This window comes from Mastigoproctus giganteus, chromosome 2 (genome assembly GCF_048544385.1).
Source record: "Mastigoproctus giganteus isolate SK-2022 chromosome 2, ASM4854438v1, whole genome shotgun sequence".
Taxonomy (NCBI): Eukaryota; Metazoa; Arthropoda; class Arachnida; order Uropygi; family Thelyphonidae; genus Mastigoproctus; species Mastigoproctus giganteus.
Genome location: NC_143576.1, coordinates 125,770,070 through 125,792,273, shown reverse-complemented (window position 1 = coordinate 125,792,273; position 22,204 = coordinate 125,770,070). Strand labels below are relative to the sequence as shown.

Here is a 22,204-nt window from a genome sequence, read left to right as displayed (position 1 = left end):
GAACCCGAAGAACTTGCTAATGCATTTGGCTCGTCTTTTGAATCACTCTCAGCTGTGTCTGCCTATGAACCAGCCTTTCAGATGCTAAAATGCGATACAGAAAAGTATAAACTGAATTTTAATACCGCTCTCCAACATTCATACAATCTGCTGTTGACCATGACTGAATTGCTTAATGCGCTCACAAAAGTGAAAAACAGTGCTCCAGGTCCTGATGGCATTTATTACTCAATGATTTCCCATTTAAGTGAAAGATCATTAAGTGCTCTCTTACTACTCTATAATAGAATTTTCTTAGAGGAATATTACCCCACCAGCTGGTGCCATTCTTATGTGTTAGCCTTCCCGAAACCAGGAAAAGACCACACAGATCCAACAAACTATCGACCTATCTCCTTAACAAGTTGCTTGGGAAAAACAATGGAAAAAATACTTAACACCCGACTAACGTGGTATTTGGAGACTCAAAACATTCTGAGTCCAAGCCAGTATGGTTTTCAGAGAAGTAGATCGACGCTCGATCTCATTATCAAAGCAGAATCAAATATTCGGAACTCCTTTCTAAGAAATGAGCACTTTGTTATGATATGCATTGACATCGAGAAAGCATTTGATACAACTTGGCGTTATGGGATTCTTCGGGACTTACATAAATCTGGTCTTCGGGGTCATCTCCCGAAATTTATTCAGAACTTCCTATCTAACAGATCCTTCCAAGTCCTCTACCACTCGTCACTTTCTGGCACATATGTTCAAGAAGAAGGAGTTCCCCAGGGCTCAGTGCTGAGTGCAACACTTTTTGCCATCAGGATCGATTCTATAACTAATAGTATACCTAACACAGTTGATGCATACCTGTATGCTGATGACCTTGCCATCTCATGTCATTCTCAAAATATGCGACTTATTGAGAGACAACTACAAGTCACCATTAATAGAATAGTCTCTTGGGCCAAAAACAATGGCTACAGAATTTCTAAACCGAAAACAACTGCAGTACACTTCTGTCGTAAACGTACATTGCACCCTGATCCAAACCTCCAGTTAGACTCCCATTGTATTACATTTCAACCAAGCACTCGTTTTCTTGGTATAATACTTGATAAAAAATTAAACTTCCTTGAACATATAAAATATATTCGTACCAGCTGTCTTAAGAAACTAAATATTCTCATAGTAATCTCCTCTGTGTCATGGGGTGCAGATCGGTACATGTTGCTACATTTATACCGCTCATTAATTAGATCCCGCTTAGACTATGCATCTCCTGCATACGCCTCAGCCAGGCCAAGTGTACTGAAATGGCTTGATCCCATTCATCATAGTGCACTTCGAATAGCACTGGGTGCCTTTCGTACATCTCCCATATTAAGTCTATATACGGAAGCCAATGAACCGCCGCTAGACCTTCGGCGACAAATTCTTCTCCTAAATTATGCCGCAAAAATCAGCAGCTTTCCACATCATCCGATATGGCAATATCTCTTCAGACCAAAATGGGAAAACCTCTATCGTACTAAATCACGTCTCAACAAACCATCTGGCATTAGGCTTCAAGCTCTAAACACTAGCTGGGGACTCAACATGAATAACATAATGCAGGATACTAGCATGCAAATCCAGCCATGGCAAATACCCACGGTAGATATTGAAAAATACTATCAGAAATGGGGAAAGAATAATCTTCCAGATATTAACATCAGACAATTACATCTGGCCCACTCAATTCAGTTTAGCAATTACGTGCAGCTATATACAGATGGATCCAAGACTGCCAGTAAAGTTGGTACCGCTGTAGTCCTGCCAGATGCTATCATCGCCAAACAGCTCCCTTCAGAATGTAGTAATTATACTGCTGAGTTGTATGGTATTTTACTAGCCCTGGAGAAAATAAAAGAAGCCTCATATACTCAATCCATAATCTATACCGATTCATTAAGTGCTGTGAATTGTATACAAGGTAAACGCCCCAACAGTCATCCTCTGGTACAACAAATCTGGACTCAGTTAATGGCAATTCATGCACGTGGTCACTGCATAATTTTTTGTTGGATTCCTGGACACTCTGGAATCCCAGGAAATGAACAGGCAGATTTAGCTGCCAAAAATGCTTCAAATCCTATTTCTTCCAATTTCAGGACACCTTATGTTGACTTTAAATCCATTATACAGCAGACCTCTAAAGAACAGTGGAAACATATATGGGAAAAAGAAATAAATAATAAACTTTTTGAAATAAAGAAAGAACCCAAACAGTGGCGATCCAGTCTAAGGGAAAATAGAAAAGAAGAAACTGTACTAGCGCGACTGCGCATTGGTCACACATACCTCACTCACAGTTATTTATTAAGAAAGGAAGACGCCCCACAATGCAGTAACTGTTCATGTCCACTCACTGTAAAGCATATCATTATTGAATGCCCAATATATATAAGAGAACGAAAAACTGCTTTCTCCTTACTTTTCAAAAATTGCAATCAATTAACACTACGTAATGTTCTAGAAGATCGTCAAGATATGGATGACGTTTTTATTTTCCTAAAATTGATTGATAAATATCACCTTGTTTAAATTTTTATCAGAATCAGCCTCAACAACAAAGATATACGTTAGAAATCAGTGCATTATAGCCACAGTTGCTGATGCACCAACAAACCTAACAACAACAACAACTATTTTAATAAGGTTATAATATTATTATTAAAAGCGTAATTTAATATATATATAGCATGCCTTATTAAGGTATGCTATAACCAAAATAACAATAAACAAACAAATTTGCAGATAACTTCCTCAAACCTATAAATTTTACCATGGATCCATAACACTCCAGCATGTTGTTTCGAAATTTTCCAGTCCAGACGATGAATTTTTCATATGTAATTACTCATAATCAATGACAAAAGTGATACACGTGGAAAGGTGGGGAGCATTAAATAAACCTCAAAGGCTGCCTGTTGAAAACAATAGAACAGGGGGGAAACCAGAAAATAGAAGGTACTCGTGCCAACTCTTATCTTTCTTAGAAACAGAATCAATGGCATAACTAGAGCAAATTGGTTCCAGTGCAAACAGGGGTCAAAGGCCCTGCTCTTCTCTGTTAACCCAACCACAAATATATAAATATATATATATCAGTATATTGCCCATTATTTCTGAAAAATACCAGACATTTTCATTTTAACTTTTTCCAAAGAAATAAATAAAATACTGGTAGGATGCCAATTCTACGAAAAACTGTCTACTTACTTTTGACTTTATTATTATTATTTTTTTTTATTAATGGGTATTAATGAAGTGAAAATAAAATATTTAAATTGATATACTGATAAGAATAATATATTTAATAACAATCACAACATTAATACAATACACAAAGTGCTTCTAAATGTAAGGATATGCATTTAAACACAAAAGCAAATGATATATAAAAAAAATAGATTTAAATAGCAAGTGTGCAATTGAATAAATTTTATTAACACATCATAATACAAAACAACTTACCATATATTCCAACATTAGCATTAGAAAGGCACATGATGCAAGAAAGCAAGCTTATATAGCATCAGCCAAAAAAAAAACCTTATTTCACCTATCCACTCGCTCCAGTCATTTGTCTAGTTCTGCCTTGAATCTATTTAAGCTATCAACTTCTACAGTGACAGATGGAAGTTTGTTCCCACAGTCAACCACCCACTTGCTAAAGGCAAACTTCTGCACATCAGTCCTTCAACTGTCTTTCCTCAATTTGAATTTATTCCTTCTCAGATGATTATTCTGAGCAAGAGGAAGGATCCCATCAGCATTGAGCATGCTCAAACCATTCCAGGCATTATACACCTCAATCAGCCCTCCAGGTTGGCGCCTCCTTAACCAGGTGGGCAGGAGCAGCAGTGCGTAGCACACGCTTCTTGATTAGACCAGGGTTCGAGCTCGTGACCACCAAATACGGAGGATGCGGAAAGGTCAGGGAATGACCACCACATATCCCCGGAGCAATATGGCCTTAGTTGCTAATGCTCCTAAAAACCAAATAACAACAGCAACCTCACAGGTGCCTAGTCTCCAAACACTGTAATTTGCAAAACTTAAGCCTTTCTTCGTAAGAGCAACCCTTTGTTCCATTCACTGATCTTTTTTCCCTTCTCTATACTCATTCCAGCAGCTCTACATCCTTCTTAAAATGAGGCCTCCAGACTTGTATACAGTACTCAAGATGTGGCCTGACCATTGTCTTATATAGGGGGACAATCACCTCCTTATACCTGCTATCAAGGCCCCGGGTGCCAAGCGTTATAGTGATCAAGCAATTTCCTGAGTGATTATTAGAGCGTCTTCTCAAAGATATAGTTCTGTTTCAGTTATAAAAGTTTTCTTACTTTCCTATTATTAGGCAACTTAGTCTTACAAATCGTAAGCTAGTTTAAGAAAGGAAAAACCACCTTTCTTCTTTTTTCCTTAAATTAACGTACTAACTTTTATACCGCTTGGTCACTCTAGCGGCACTGCTCCTGCCTCCCCGTGGCGGGGCCGGTAACCTGGGAGAAGAAATCCACTCTCCCAGGGCTGAAAGGAGCAAAGATGGATAAAAATATGTATCCACCTTTAGAGCCATTGAGCTCAAGACGAGAGAACATAAATGATAACGATAATGACTTCTCTCAACCCAAGAGGTTGAGAACAACCCCTCATGAGGAGATACCATCATTCCTCATTCTACACTCTCTCTCAGAGCAGCCTCTGAGTAAGTTATCGCCGTTCCTTATACAAAAATGTATTGAGTCTGCTGCAGGCTCACCGAAAACGGTAAGGCGACTTCAGTCCGGGGATATTCTTGTAGAGACTAGTAACTCTCAACATTCTGCAAAATTATTAAAGCTGACTACCTTTGGTGGACAATCAATAAAGGTCACTCCCCATGCCACCCTAAACTCCTCGAAGGGGGTAATTGCAGAATGGGACCTGTTAAATGTATCAGAAGAGGAAATAGTCCAAGAACTTCGAGAACAAAAAGTAATCCAAGCAAGGAGAATTCTGACTCGGAAAGATGGTATCCTTGTCCCCACAAGGAGTATAATCCTCACTTTTAGTTCTCCTATCCTACCAACATCTGTTAAAGCCGGCTATCTTCATTGCCGTGTGCGTCCTTATATCCCGAATCCAATCAGGTGCTATAAGTGCCAAAAATACGGACACTCCCAAACTGCATGTAGAGGTGAGGCAATATGTCCAAACTGTGGATCAAAGGATCATAATCAATCCGAATGCTCTGCTACTTCTCAATGCCCAAACTGTAAAGGTAATCATCCGGCTTTTTCGAAAATATGCGAATTATGGAAACAAGGGAAAAAAATCCAAAAATATAAAGTCGAGAATAAAGTCACATACTCAGAGGCAAGAAGAGAAATACTCAAAACAGAACCAAAGCGTACATATGCCACTGCTGCTAAAAAATTTCAGTCAGTAGGTATTCAAACAGATGTTACAGTTCCTCCAAATCTATCCATCTCTGATTGGGCACGTTCTTTGCTCTCTGCTTCCAAACAGTGTCCTCCTCAACAAAAAATTGAACAAGCCAGTAACACCCCAATTACCATTCCAACCGACGTGCCTCAAACAGCAAAACCAAAAGTGGCAGAAACTAAAGTTCTGAACCCACCAGTAGCTACGGGCATGGATGTTGACCAACGCAATGAATCAGATGATGGTATATTAGAACTGCATGCGACTGATGAGATGGATGTCACACGTCCCTACTTTCCAAAAAAAGAGAAAGGGAAATTGGATCGATCTAAGCAAGTTTCAACTAAAAAGCAGTCAGAAACAAAAATAAACAACAAAACCACTTAATGGAAAGATTCCTCCAATGGAATTGTAGAGGCTTTCGCAATACAAAAGACGATTTATATGATCTCATCGACCGGTATGATCTAGCAGGCATAGCCCTACAGGAAACCTACTTAAATGCACGAGTGTGTCCCACCATTAAAAATTACACCATCTTCAGACGAGATAGGAGAATAGACTCGCCAGCCTGTGGAGGAGTGGCAATTCTTGTTAGAAACAACGTTCCATCGAAACATATTGCTCTTCAGACCCCTTTTGAAGCAGTGGCAGTGCGTATTGAAATTGGCATCACTCTTACAATAGCGTCAATATATATCCCTCCTAATTTCTTATTCACTTCAGACGACCTAGAAAATCTAATAGACCAGCTACCATCTCCGTTCTGCTTGCTCGGAGACTTCAATGCACATCATTCGCTGTGGGGATCTCCAACAATTGACAAGAGAGGTAAGCTAATAGAATCCTTTCTTGATGCTTATCAACTCACCATTTTAAATACTGGCGAGCCAACCTACATTCATTTTTCGACTGGATCCATGAGTTCAATAGACCTCTCAATCTGTTCTCCCTCCTTATATACTATTATGGAGTGGTCTGTTCTTAACAATCCAATGAACAGTGATCACCTGCCAATCCTCTGCAAACTCCAAACACGAGCAAACTCCCCTTCCCCACGTCGCTCCATTTGGATATTCCGTAGGGCACACTGGAGTGAATATGCCTCTCATGTTCAATTAGATGATAAAATTATACAATCTCAGACCATAGAAAATGTCACGGAACACATTACTACTCAAATATTACTAGCTGCCACCATTGCAATACCAAAATCTTTACCAGGGAAACGGAAACACAGTAACTACTGGTGGAACCAAGATTGTACGCATGCGAAACGGGAAAAAAACAGATCTTGGAATTTATTTCGTAAATTCCCCACAACTAGTAACCTAATTAACTTCAAAAGACTAAGAGCCAAGTTCCGCAAAATAAGAAGAAATGCAAAGAAAGAAGCCTGGATCAGCTTCTCCTCAAGTATAAATAAGGACACAGATAGTAGAATCATTTGGAGGAAAATTCAAACGCTCAATGGCAAATATGTCCAGTCCCCAGCTACAATACTAAATTGGGAAGGGAAGGAATTGTCATCACCAGCAGAAATAGCAAATGCCTTAGCTGAATCATTTGCCAGCATATCAGCAATATCCACCTTTAACCCAACCTTTCAAAGAATTAAAGAATCTGCAGAAAAGCGTAAGATTAATTTTTCCACGGCAGTTTCACATCCATACAACCATCCATTCACATTAGCAGAATTAGTAGGGGCACTAAATAAAACACCAAATAGTGCTGCTGGTCCAGATGGGGTCTATTATATAATGTTAAAGCAACTTGACAACAGAGCAAAAACAACATTGTTAAAATATTACAACCGTATTTTCTTAGAAAATACCTACCCACTCTCCTGGCGTCACTCAATTGTTCTAGCCTTCCCGAAGCCAGGAAAGGATCGTACCTTTCCGCATAACTACAGGCCAATATCACTGACTAGTTGTCTAGGAAAAGTCCTTGAAAAAATGGTTCACAGGCGGCTAACGTGGTTCCTGGAAGCAAATAACTTACTAAACAGCAGCCAGTATGGATTTCGAAAGAACCGGTCCACGCTAGATGTGATGATAAAAGCTGAGGCAAACATCCGAAATGCCTTTATAAGGAGAGAACATCTAGTCATGATTAATCTCGATATCGAGAAAGCCTTCGATACCACCTGGCGATATGGTGTACTAAAAGATCTCCATTCTTTCGGCTTGAGAGGTCAGTTACCTCAATTCATACAAAATTTTCTATGCAACAGAACGTTTCAGGTAAGGTATATGAACAATTTATCCAAATCATTTGAACAAGAGGAGGGTGTACCGCAGGGTTCTATTCTAAGTCCAACATTATTTGCAGTAAGAATTACAAACATGACACGGGAAGTACCAAATACAGTAGAATCCTATATGTTTGCCGATGACCTCATTATCTCCTGTCAATCCCAAACTATGAACATCATTGAAAGACAACTTCAAATTTCCATAGCTAAAATAGAATCATGGGCACTGCGGAATGGTTATTCTTTAGCCGAAAAAAAATCCACTGCAATTCACTTTTGTAAAAAACGAAAACTCCACCCGGATCCAGAAATATTTTTAAAAAACAGCCTGATACCTGTCACTAACAATTTTCGTCTGTTGGGGCTACATTTAGATAATAAACTTAATTTTGCTTCCCATATATCTTACCTTCGAACCACGTGTCTTAAAAAACTGAACATCCTAAGAGCCGTTTCCGCCATGTCCTGGGGTGCTGACAGAAGCTCTCTTCTCCATCTCTATAGAGCTTTAATAAGATCACGCTTAGATTATGGATCACCTGTCTATGACTCCGCTAGGAACAGTTCCCTATTACGACTGAACACCATACAGCATAGTGCCCTTAGGATAGCTGTGGGAGCCTTTAGAACATCTCCGATCCATAGCCTGTATATTGAGGCAAATGAACCTCCACTGCACCTAAGGAGAAAATCCTTATTATGTAACTATGCACTAAAGATTAAGAGTATTCCATCACATCCTAGCTGGCAGCACTTGTTCGACCCTAAATACACCATGCTATATCAAAATAAACCTAATGAGAATCGCCCAGCAGGGCTTCGACTGCAAGAGCTCATGATCAGTTGGAACATTAATTTTCAAAATGTCTTCCAAGACCGTGGTACTCCCGAACCTCCCTGGACTGAATTCGTACCTCTCTGTGACAATTTCTTTTTAAGATGGGGGAAGACATCCCTGGCTAATACAAATTTTGAACAGCTCCATAAATCGCATTCCTTGGAAAACTCAGCAAAAGTACATATCTATACTGATGGCTCCAAAACGGATACAGCTGTAGGTGCTGCAGCAGTCTCCTCCAACTTCTCAGTAGCTGTTTCTCTTCCCACTGAATGCAGTATTTATACTGCAGAATTATTCGCAATAAAACTGGCTCTAGATAATATAAACAAGTACCATATCAAGGAATCCTTGATATATTCAGACTCCTTAAGCGCTATCACTGCCATTCAATCTACTTTTTGTCCCTCTCACCCCATTCTTAAAGAGATCCGATCTAAGTTATTTCACAATGAAACAGTCAATCAGAAGGTTACCTTCTGCTGGATCCCTGGTCATGTTGGCATCTCAGGCAATGAACATGCGGATGCTGCTGCAAAGCATCCCGACGCTGGATCTTCCAGACAAATAAAAGTTCCCTACACCGATCACAAATCTGTCATTAAAACAACATGCAGGAAACAATGGTCTCTCCTTTGGAAAACTCAAACCAATAATAAATTACTGCAGATAAAAAAAGAGCCACAACTGTGGACATCTAGTTCCAGGAGAAGCAGGCGACAAGAAGTGATTCTAGCAAGGCTCCGCATCGGCCATTCGCACCCAACTCACCTGTTTTTGCTTATGGGAGAGAATCCTCCTCAGTGTTTCTTCTGTCAGTCGCAGCTCACAATAAAACACATCCTCATAGAATGTCCCCAACTTTCAACAGTCAGAAAATCAAGCTTTAGCTCCCTGTCCAACTTAAAGGAACCATTAACGTTATTTGATATTCTTGGCAATGAAGCAAATTTCGAGGAACTGTTTACTTATTTGAAGCACATAAATCTGTATGATAGACTGTGATCAAAGTGACAAACAAATCCTGAATAGGCACAATATGGCCCAAGAGGCCCTTGTGCCAAAAAACCCCAATACAACAATACAACAACAATACAATACCTGCTATCAAAATTCCTCTATATCATTAACAAGACACCATGAGCTACTCTTGCAGCCTGTCTGCACCGCTCAGAAAAATTCATATGTGACTGTACAGTTACCCCCAGGTCCTTTTCATTCTCTACCACTGTCAGTGTAGTACTACACAGTTGATACGTTACTCTAGGATTACTGCTTCCTAATACAGTACTTTACATTTGTCAATGTTAAACTTCAGTTGTCACCTCTCAGCCCATCTGCTCAACTTTTCTAGATCTCGTTGCAGCAGCGTACTGTCAGTAGTGTCATTAACAACCCTGCTGACCTTTGTATCGTCTGCAAACTTGGACATTAAGCATATACCATCATCAATAACATTAATAAATACAGAAAACAACAATGGACCCAACACTGAACCCTGGGGGACTCCACAAAGAGCAGTGTCCAGTGACCACTCTCAGTCTTCTCCCACTCAACCATCCCTTTATCCATAGCAGCAGTTTGCCTCTAATGCCACACTGCTCCAATTTGTGCAACAGTATCAAAAGCCTTTCTAAGATCCAAATATATGTTGTCAAAATTATTCTTTGCATCCAGTTCCTTTGTGACTACATTATAGTATCCAATCAAATTGGTCAGACAAGACTTCCCCTTAACAAACCCATGATGTGTCCGAGCTATAATTGAAGTCTTGTCTAGATGATCCTGCAGTGCTTCTTTAACCAGTGCCTCCATTAATTTCCCTGGAACAGAAGTTAAACTGACAAGTCTGTAATTATTTGTGTCACCCTTTGATCCGCTAAAAAGGCCTCTGTGGTCAGGAAATCTATTCATAATTGATGTCGCCAACACTGATCAATTATAACTTTATAAACATAAATAAATTAAATAAAATTACAAATTCAAATAAATAAGTAAAATCGACTGTAAAATGTTGTACAATTTAAAATTCCATAAATCATATGAATTCGTATCAAATCATATAAACTTTTAAAAATACTATACGTTAAAAGTGTTAAACCCGCACTACTGAAGCTTTCAGCAGCATCTGCTGCCTTCCTCAACATAAGTAGTGCTGCATCAACAATTGCAGCCTCTGTAGCCAGGTGGGTTGGAGCAGCAGTGCATAGCACATACTTCTTGATTAGACCTGGGTTCGAGCCCATGACCACCAAATACTGAGGATGCAGAAAGGTCAGGGAATGACCACCTCATATCCTCGGAGCAATATGGCCTTAGTTGCTAATACTCCTAAAAACCAAAAAAACATCAAACATCAACAATTCGTTATAAAGCACTAAGCCTTCCCAGCAGACCCAGGATGTACTATGGTACCTGTGCATACTCCATTTCCCGTATATCAGCACCGGAAGTGGCATGGGGCTGTATGACCTTAAAATGCTCAACCCTATCCGTGATAACGGTCTCAAACATTGCATTAATCCTACAACCCTTATCTCTATTCAAGCTATGATCACCCAAGGTACAAATCCTTAAGCTCTCCAGCCACTTCCGGTTCCAGAAACCCTCTACCTTATCTGTAATTACAGCTCCTTCGGCTGTTATACCATGCCTGGTTTCCCAGGCATGTTCCACCATGGCCGGACTTGGAGGTCATAAGAAGAGTGTGGTTAGGGCTTTAATGAACAGTCATGGTTGCACTGCTCCGCCTTGGAGGATAGGGAGGAAGAAATCAAATGGGTCATGGCCAAACTTATGAGATGTGGATACCCATGGAATGTGATTGAAGGTTGTTGTGTTGTACATGGTACTCGGAGGAAGGAGGGGGGGGTACCTGCTTCCAACGTGTACATTCCCTACTATGACACAGTCTGTGTGCATAAAATACATTATTAAAATATATTTTATGCAAAAATACCTTACAAGCCAAGAGCCTGATCCCATTTTTCTCACAGGCTCTTAAACTTCCATTTGCAGTTGGATATCTTCAGCATAACTCCTGTGGACTGTGACCTCTTATTCTGCTTTAGTTACATCATTTGGTTTAATTGCAGAAATTTATAATTTTTTTATAAAATACAAATATTTCCCCCCCCCTTTGTTTTTTTTATTAAAAAAATGGATACTCATTTTTAATTCATCAATTATGATATTTTTCTTTAGAATATTCTTTGGGATGATTTACTAATGAGGAGAGTAAAACCACCATTTATTCCTGTTGTGGTAAGTTATTCTCTGTCAGTTTAGTATGTTAGTGTATTGTTGAAATGGTAATAAGGTAAGATATGATATTGTTGACTTAGGAATCCTCATTTACAAAAATACTTGAAATTGTGTTCTTATATATTTTAAGTGATTTATATTTGCCTGTTAGCATTAGCATTAGCATTAGTAGAGGCATTTGATGCAAGAAAGCAAGCTTATGCAGCATCAGCCAAAAAAAAAAAAAAAAAAAACCACTTCCACTTCACCCCTCTGTTCGTTCAAAATACCTGTCCAGCTGAGCCTTAAACTTATTTAGGCTATCAACCTCCACCACATGGGATGGAAGTCTGTTCCACCAACCAACCACCCGCTGGCTAAAGGCAAATTTCTGCACGTCTATCCTACATCTGTCTTTCCTCAATTTGAATTTATGCCCTCTCAGGTGATTTTTCTGAGCTAGAGGAAGAATCCCATCAGCATTGAGCATGCTTAAACCATTCAAGGCTTTATACACCTCTATCAGATCACCTCGCTGGTGCCTAGTCTCCAGACACTGTAATTTGCAAAACTTAAGCCTTTCTTCGTAAGAGCACCCCTTTGTTCCATTCACTAATCTTGTTGCCCTTCTCTGTACTCGTTCCAGCAGCTCTACATCCTTCTTGAAATGAGGCCTCCAGACCTGTATACAGTACTCTAGGTGTGGCCTGACCATCGCCTTATACAATGGAATAATCACCTCCTTATCCCTGCTGGAAAAATTCCTGTATATCATTGACAATACTCCATGAGCTACTCTTGCAGCCCATCTGCACTGCTCAGAGAACTTCATATCTGCCTGCACAACCACCCCCAAGTCCCTTTCATTCTCTACCACTGTCAGTGTAGTACCACAGAGTTGATACGTTGCTCTGGGGTTGCTGTTTCCCATGTGTAGTACTTTACATTTGTCAATGTTAAACTTCATTTGCCACCTCTCAGCCCATCTGCTCAACCTTTCCAGATCCTGTTGCAGCAGCATAGTGTCAGTAGTGTTCTTGACAACCCTGCCAACCTTTGTATCGTCTGCAAACTTGGACATTAAGCCCGATATACCATCATCAATATCATTTATAAATACAGAAAACAATAATGGACCCAACACTGAGCCCTGAGGGACTCCACTAATAACATCAGTCCACGATGAGCATTGTCCATTGATTACCACTCTCTGTCTTCTCCCCCTCAACCACCCCTTTATCCATAGCAGCAATTTGCCTCCAATGTCACACTGCTCCAATTTGTGTAGCAGTCTTCCATGTGCAACAGTATCAAAAGCCTTTCTAAGATCCAAGTATATAATATCAAAGTTATTCCCTGCATCCAGTTCTTTTGTGACTGCATCATAGTATCCAATCATGTTGGTCAGGCAAGACTTCCCCTTAACAAAACCATGCTGTGTCTGAGCTATAACTGAAGTCTTGTCTAAATGATCCTGCAGTGCTTCTTTAACCAGTGCCTCCATTAATTTTCCTGGAACAGAAGTTAAGCTCACAGGTCTATAATTACTTGTGTCAGCCTTTGATCCTCCTTTGTGAATTGGGGTCACATTTGCACATTTCCAGTCTATGGGTACCTCCCCTGAGTCCAAGGAAGCTCTCATAATTATGGCTAAGGGTTTGCTTACTTCCTTTGCTGCCTCCTTTAATATAACTGGATAGATCCCATCCACCCCGGGTGCCTTTCTTGTGTTTATCTTCAACAGTTTCTCCTCCACTTTACTCCCAGTTATTTCAAGATTCTGTAGCTTACTGCTAGAGTTGAATACACCTCTGGCATTCCCCTCGCTGAATAACTCCTCATGTGTGAATGTCGATGCAAAATATTCATTTAGTTTGTTAGCTACCTGAGCAGGATCATCAACACTTGACCCATCAATATCAAGTGGACCAATCTGATTCATCCCCTTCCTTCTAGAGTTTACATAAGTAAAGAACTCTTTGCTGTTTTTCTTTGCATCCCTTGCCAAGGATTTCTCGTAATCTGCCTTCGCCTGCCTAACCTCCTTTGTAACTTGGTTGCATATCAACTTGTATCTATCATAGGCTTCTGTGTCATGTGTTAATTTGTATGTATCCCATGCATTTTTCTTCTCTGCCATATGCCTCATTAGTTCATCTGACATCCATTTTGGCCTAAACCTTGAACAATATTTCTTAGTTGGTATGTAAAGCCTAGTAGCTTCCAAGATAAGTTCTTTGAATGCTTCCCATTTTGAATTTGCTGTTGGTAACATCATCAGTTGGTCCCACTGTATAGAATTTAAATACTGTCTCAGTCCATCGTAGTCGCCTTTACGGAAGCAATAACCCTTCCCTTTACCCCTAATGGTAGTTACCTCTTTGAGTAAATCCCACTGCAGCACACTGTGATCACTGCCACCTAGTGGTTCATTTATCTGCAGATTCTTAATGCATGAAGAATCACTGCTGATAATCAAATCAAGACTATTACTCCCTCTAGTTACCTCCCGAACATGCTGATGTAGAAAACAATCATCCAATAAATCCACAAAAGTCCTGCTAGTGTGTGAGTAACCAGCCCCCAAATTCCAGTCAATATCTGGGAAATTAAAATCTCCCATTATAAGACACTCTGATTTACTGGCCCACTCTATTTCCCTGTACAGTTCCTTATTATACTCATCAGAGTCATTAGGCCTATAGCACACTCCTACTCTCAATTTTGATCTCCCAATGTTTATGTCACACCAAACTGACTCCACACTGCACTGTCCAGCGATGTCGACTGGCTTCACTTCCTTGGTTTTTATGTGTTTCTTAACTAATAGCATAACCCCTCCTCCTTTCCTATCCTGTCTATCCTTTCTGTAGACGTTGTACTCCCCAAATTGCAGTTCTGCATCCCTTATATCTGTGTGACACCACGTCTCTGATATCCCAACAATATCTGCCTTCGATGTTTTGAGCAATACCTCAAATTCATCAAATTTATTTACTAAACTCCTAGCATTGGTGTACACGCAAGTATACCTGCACCTGTTTCTATTCTTAGCTACCCTAACACAACCCATGTGTTTACTTGTACCGCAATGGCTCCCAGCAGTCTCTGAAATACCATGCATCTTGTTTTTCAGGCTTCTGCTCATTCTAATAGAAGCAGTGCAAGAATCTCTTTCACCTCTGCCAGTGGCTACTGTCAATCTATTGGTCTTTGTCTCCCCCCAAGCTAGCAGTTTTCCGACCCACCTAACACTGCCTCGATAGCATCAGCAAATATTCTTGCACCCTTTCTATTTAAATTTTCTGTTAATTGTTAATTATGTAGGATGTCCCAAAAGCAATGCATTATAGGCGAAATATATCTTGACTAATACTGTTTATATGTTATTTCAGTTCATGTTCGTGATGTTCAAATATTCTGTCATTTAATTCTTAAACACTTCCAGATTCTCAGGGCATATGCTTTAGGCTTCAGTAATGTATCTTCATTGATCTTTGTGCCTTTAAGGATCTAATTGTAATGCTGAATATAACTCTGCCAACCAAAACACTAGCATAGTCAAAATGCTAACACAGTTGTTGGTTTGATTCGTCCTAGACTATATATTGAAATGAAAGAAGGTCACAATACAGACACCTCAAATCATCTGCACTTCAAAATGCATATGTAGCACACCAAATAGTCAGAAGTGTCATGTTTGAACACTCAGTTATACTGGCCATTAGATTAAGTGGCTGCTAAGTTGGTCCTCCGTAGCCAGATGGGCAGGAGCAGCAGTGCGTAGTACACTCTTCTTGATTAGACCTGGGATCGGCGGAAAGGTCAGGGAATGACCACTGCATATCCCCGGAGCAATATGGTCTTAGAAATTGACAATTTTTAAGTTTCATTTTTAAGTATATGAAATACATTGCTGTTTAACTTTTTTATTTTAAATTAGAGCATTACTAAAAAAAAAAAAAAAAAAAAAAAACAGTAATGGTGCATTTACCATTTAACCCATCTTTGTTCACCGACAGCAAAATAGTTAAACTGAAAAAACAATAAAACATGTGCAAAATGAAATAAAATATGCATTATATAAAAATGCTTGCTCCATACATCATCTTTTGGTCATTGGTATATTCATGTTAAAAAATTTTAAAAGAAATGGGTGAAATTATTTTCAGCTATAATCTGCTTTGCTTTTAACATGGGTATATTTTTAAGTGAAAACCCCAAACACGAAAGGTATTAAAACCTATAGTACTTAGTACCGTGCATGGGTTGAAGGAGAAGTATGGGGGGGGGGTGCCAGAAACTTTGCTCTAGAGACTAAACATGGGTTTCACCACTTAAAGCCTCCAATAAGCAAAGTGGTGGTATTTCACCAGTTGATGAAAGTCATCTACCACCTACGATTTAAAGTTATCCCTCAACACCTGCAATTATATTGAGGTTGCACTTTACCGAGTTGCTGTTGCAAAGGAATGAATGCTAACAAAGATTGCAGATGTGACTGTCTGTACTTAACTTTTGTTCATTATGCAGGTGTTATTACTTGGGAGTGAAAAGCCAGCTTTACATTTTACATTTCAGTGCATTGAAGGAAAGTAACATTGTAAAGAGAAAGAATGACTTTTGTGTTTTTTCTTCATCTTATTTTTGAAGTGGTCTTCCCTCTAATGTATAGTATTTTTGAATATATGCTTGTCTTCCCTCTAATATATAATATTTTGAATACATGCTTGTTCACAGTATATTGGCTTTGAGTTTTAAATCCACAAAGATAAATCATATACCATTTGAAAAGTCTCAGTAAGGAATTGTCTGATGTTAACCAGAATGACTAACTGACATTGTAAATCAGGATATTATAATATTGTATACATATAATTTATATGTGATCAAAGCCAAACCTGGGGGGGGGGGGTGCAACTATTCCTTGATTCTTTTTACAGAAAAATTGAAGTAATATCATTTGGTTTAAAAAACAGCATACCTCCAGATAAAGTAAAATGATTACTTTGCATAAGTCTTAGAAGTATATAAATTGTAAAATCATAGACAGTAGAAGACCTCTTAACCATCATGATTACCATGATTGGTTGGTTAATCAAAAAAAAAAAAAAAAAAAAGTATGTATAAACTTTAAGAACATTATTTTCACTTAAAACCCCTTGACATAAAATTAGCAATTTTCATCTGCTTAGGTAACAAAATGTGATGTTTTGCAACATGTAGTCCCTGCATTTTTTTTTTTTTTTTTTTAAATAAATTTCACATTGTTTACTGTTCAATCAAGCTTGTTGTTCAGTAAAATGTAAAGCTATACCTAGTTTGTTTTTGGCTGCTGCATGAGAAATTTTTGCTTTTTGGCCCTGGATTTGATTTAGTCACCTCTTCTAAGTTGCCCTTGCATCAGAAAACACCACAACAACAACAACATAGTCTCCTCTTCATATTTAGATCCATCTCTTTCTGATACAAAAATCATACACATGGTGTATGATTTCTGCATCATCCATAATTTTGTTTTCCAACAAATTGGTGACAATTTGTTGGAAAAAGAAAACATTTGTTGGAAAACATTATTGAATCCATTGTTGTGTTTTCTTGCTGCAAATCTTTGAAACAATATTCAGTTTACTTGAAATCAGTTAATAAACTATGTTCTTCATTATATTCTTGCAGTTCAGAGTTAGAATTGTCAACCTCTGGCCAACATTTTCTCCAAGATTTAGTAAATGCTTAATTTGGAATTTTTTTATATGCTAGTGCTATATTTTAAACTTCTTTAATGGTGATCCCTTTTATAATGATTCTGTGAGACCTATATTCATCTCTTTTACCTTTTTCCAAAATTGAATTTAAAAGCTTTTTCTGTCATCTCTTTAGACATTCTGAAACCCCTTAGTCCATCTGCTAGATCAAGGACATTACATTTGGTGATAAAAACAACATAGTCATTATGTCCCCTTCTTTAAATTACTCACAATGAATACCTTTTCAGGTAAGTTTATTTTCAAGTGTTTTCTCTACAGAAGGTAAAAAAATCATGAAAAACACCATTCTTTCAATAATTTAGTCCATCCATACTGATTTTTGTGAGTGGTAATAAACTGGTAAAGGTGAACAATTTATATTTTTAAAAACTGTCTGGGCTGTCTGTTGATCTTCCTAGGCCCTAAGTACTCTTCATTCCAAGGCCTCATTACATTATTACAAACATTAAAATACACATGTATTAAATCGGATTTTTTTGTTTTTAAAGGAATTTGGTATTGAAGTTATTTCATCCTTATTCTATTCTAGTGCTAGAAGGACAAACTTATTCTAGTACTAACTTACTTAATGCTGAAGAAAGAATTTATCTTAGAAATCTATATTTAAAAATTAGTTTGTAGAATTTTATTGTTGGAATAAAATAGTTGAGTTCTATTTGAATTGTATTGTTTCAGGCACTTTTTTTTTTTTTTTTTTTTTTTTTCAGAGCCACAGTGCCTAATGGAAAAGATGGCACTGAAAGCTGTAGAATTAGTTGATTTACCAACAATAAAATGCTTAAATTTGTGAGTGCCAGCTGCATTTCTGCAAACAGCTACTGTGGTTCTCTTTGGAATTTTTGTCTTGGTACTGCAGGCTTTTTTTGCCATCATTTTTCTAGGTAAAATCCTAGAAAAATTAGAGAGTTCTTCTCTGTTGTTACCTTAAATCTATAATTTTTTGCATAGTAGGCTGATCAGCAGATAATCTCTCCCTGCTCCTGCTAATGATATAAATGAATACTGTTATTTTTTTCCAATGCATTCATGCCATGTAACACTTGTTATAAAACTTTGTTTTTTCATCAATCTTTGGATGTAAGACCAAGGCCTTTTCTTTAATGCTGCTTTTATTTATCCACTAATTAGGGTTCTTTGTTATCTTTCTTGCATAAACCATGGCCATAATGCATTGTTTACTTTATTTAATTTTGTTTTTTTAAATTGGAGTGAGAACTTATGAAACAAACTAAATGCAGAATCCTTCTAGGCTTTTTTGATATTTTTACAGTTGTCTCATCCACACCTAATTCAACAGCACTTTTGTTTAGAGACCCACCTTTATCGAGTCTTTCCAGAGCATCCAACTTAGTTTTTATAGAAACAACTTTTTCTTTTCTCATCCATATTTCATTAATTTATATAAATTTAATTAAGATTACTAACTAATTACAATTAGTAATCTAATTAAATAATCAACAAATAATTTTGCTGGTACAAGCATGGTTTGGAAAAATGCACAAGAGTGAAGCTGTAGGCACACTACACTATCCTACTGGTTGCAAGCATACTGGACCAATACAAAAGATGCATTGCAGGATCATCTCGACAAGACTGCAGTAATAATTCAGACACAGCATGGGTTTGTTGAGGAAAAGTCTTGTCTGACAAATTTGATTGGATACTATGATGTGGTTACAAAGGAACTGGATGCAAAAAATAATTTTGATATATACTTAGATTTCAGGAAAGCTTTTGACATTGTTGTGCATGGAAAACTACCGTACAAATGGAAGCAGTAAGGTATCAAGGGTAAGTTGCTACAATGGATAAAAGGGTGCTTGAGTGGGAGAAGACAGAGAGTGGTAATCAATGGACACTGCTCTTAATGTTATTAGTAGAGACCCCCAGGGTTCGGTGTTGGGCCCACTGTCGTTTTGTTTATGTATCAATCATATTGATGAAGGTATATCAGGCTTAATGTCGAAGTTCATAGATGATACAAAGGTTGGAAGGGTTGTTAATGACAATAATGGCAGTGTGCTACTACAACAGGACCTAGAAAATTTGGGCAGATGGGCTCAGACGTGGCAACTGAAGTTTAACATTGAAAAATGCAAAGTACTGCATATGGGTAGAAGTAACCCCAGAGAAATGTGCCAACTGTGTGGTACTACACTTAGGGTGGTAGAAAATAAAAAAGAACTGGGAGTATATGTATGGTCAAATATGAAATTTTCTGAGTAGTGCAGACAGGCTGCGAGAGCAGGTCATGGGGTATTGTCAATGTTATATACAGGAATTTTGCTAGTAGGGAAAAGGTGATTATCCCTTTGTAAAAGACAATGATCAGGTCACACCTTGAGTTGAGTACTGCGTATAGGTCTGGAGGCCTCATTTTCGGAAGAATGTAGAGTTGCTTGAGCGAGTACAAAGAAGGGCAACAAGATTGGTGAAGGGAACGAAAGAGTGGTTGGTCTTGCCAAGAAAGACTTAAGTTCTGCAAATTGCAGCATCTGGTAACTAGGCACCTGCGAGTTGATCTGATTGATGTGTATAAGGCCCTCAGTGGGTTGAGCAGGCTCAGTTCTGATGGAATTCTTCCTCTTGCTCAGATTATGGACATGAGGGGGTATAAATTACAAACTTCTGTTGTTGTTGTGGAAATTGATAGCTTAGATAAATTCAAGGAGGAACTGGACAAACTTTTAGAGGAAATGGATGTGTGAAATGGGTTTTTTTTTTTTTTTTTTTTTTGGCTGATGCTGCATAAGCTTGCTTTCTTGCATCACATGCCTTTACTAATACCTACAGGAAGGAGAGAAGTCGGTTAAGAAGGCTTTTACTATACTGTAACACACATTCTCAAATATCTTTGACAAATACATTTGATCTATTTTTTTATTATTTATTATCAAATTAAATCACGAAGACTACTTTAGATCTTATATGATGGTATGCTGCTAGTGTAAGTCACATATCTCGTATTTTGATTTTCACAAAAAAATTACAAATTGATATTTCTGAAACACACCGACTTGGTGATTTGCAGTGATTAGTAGTTCTTGCCTGACTTTCTTCATCATATAATGAATGTCTTCATGTAGTTCTCAATGCCATAATGTCACTTTCTCTTTGGCTGAATCAGACCTAGTATGTCCAGAATTACTCACTCAAAACAACATCTAAACCATGCTAACAATAATCTACCCAGTAGAGCAACTTTAGAATCTGAAGGATTTCCATTGTTCATTCTCAAAATATGCAGTCCCATTTTTCACTGATCTACTCCTCCAAACTTACATAATTCTGTAGTCAGTTGGCATCCCTGGACCAAAGTCATAAAGATTACTGACCAATTTCATTAGATGTTATCTGTTAAAAATATTTGAAAAATCAATCTTGAGACACCTTAGCAATCGCTGTTTTAGCCACTGGCCAAATTATCAACTTTCAACCTTGAAAAATAGATTGACAGTTACCAAATCTGCTCACGAGACCTTTGATAGGATCCAAAAAACACAGAACAGTAAAGGCCAAATTGATTAATATTCCTCAATATTAAAGCAGCTTTTGACAAACTTTTCATTCGTGTCCTTAACATTCTGGAGAATTATTTCTGCCTCACTTTCCCCCAACCTAAACATCTTCAGAGAAAATCCATTTGGCCTCATGGTCGAAGCTTCCACAACTTTACCCTGAATAGTGGGGTACCATGTGATGGTCTTTCTGCTATTCTCTTTACAGCAGCAATTGATCTCTTCCTATCTCTGTACAAAGACTTTGTCTTCTATGTAGATGACCCCAAGATATTCATCACCACACGGGATAGTTATGTCTGAGAATCTCCAAGAATGCCTTTGTACAGATCATAGAGAACTGTATATCTTAAAGCCATCATCCTAGAACTTTATCATCTGAGTCTACTCAAATAACTTTCATTTATAAAAAGCAGATCAGTGTCATTATTCTCCAGGATGCCCACCCATCACAGAGTCCAACATCATGAAGTTCTTGGGATGATTTGAAATAATCAGCTTTCCTTCACCTAACACTTTTCCAAGAGAGAAACCTTTGCTACTCTGTGGAGAGCTGAACAAGAACTGACTATCATCTATCATCCCACACTAATCACTCTGTGATATGATGTATATCCTTAGTGGTCCTCTGTGCCTTGGTCTTTTGTGTCCCCCTGCTGTGCATGGTAACATCTTGCAATTATCCAAATAATATTACCAGAATATTAGAAGATGGAGTCTGTACATCGGTCAACCAGGGTTGACCGATGTACAGACTTAGTACCTTTACACAATTATACTTGCAATCCTTTGTATATAGCCAAGTCCACCAGCCACAGGAGGACATACACACATGTAACCAGAATATATTAAGACATTTATGCCACAAACTCAAGTAAGCCCACTTATACACATAAATTTTATCCATTCATTTAATAACATATACTCATTCATAATAAACATACGTATAAATGAAACAAAGGGACATAAATATAATATACATACATGATGCTAATAACATTAAAAATGTCTCACATACATTCTGAGTAGGAAACACATTCCAACAAGTCATTCTGATTTGGGGTTGTCTACACTGAGTGGAAATCATGGGATACCTACCTAGTAATGGGCAAGCCCA

The 22,204-nt window shown here is 38.1% G+C and overlaps 1 protein-coding gene across 1 annotated transcript in view; it reads left to right on the top strand.

Moving 5' to 3' along the window:
• The window catches only part of Pkn (serine/threonine-protein kinase N), a 718,384-nt gene that overhangs the window by 644,071 nt on the left and 52,109 nt on the right, over positions 1-22,204 (top strand). The window contains exon 20 of the mRNA XM_090368665.1: positions 11,763-11,822. Within this exon, the coding sequence (XP_090224791.1) occupies positions 11,763-11,822 (60 nt within the window). The remainder of the gene's footprint in view (positions 1-11,762; positions 11,823-22,204) is intronic.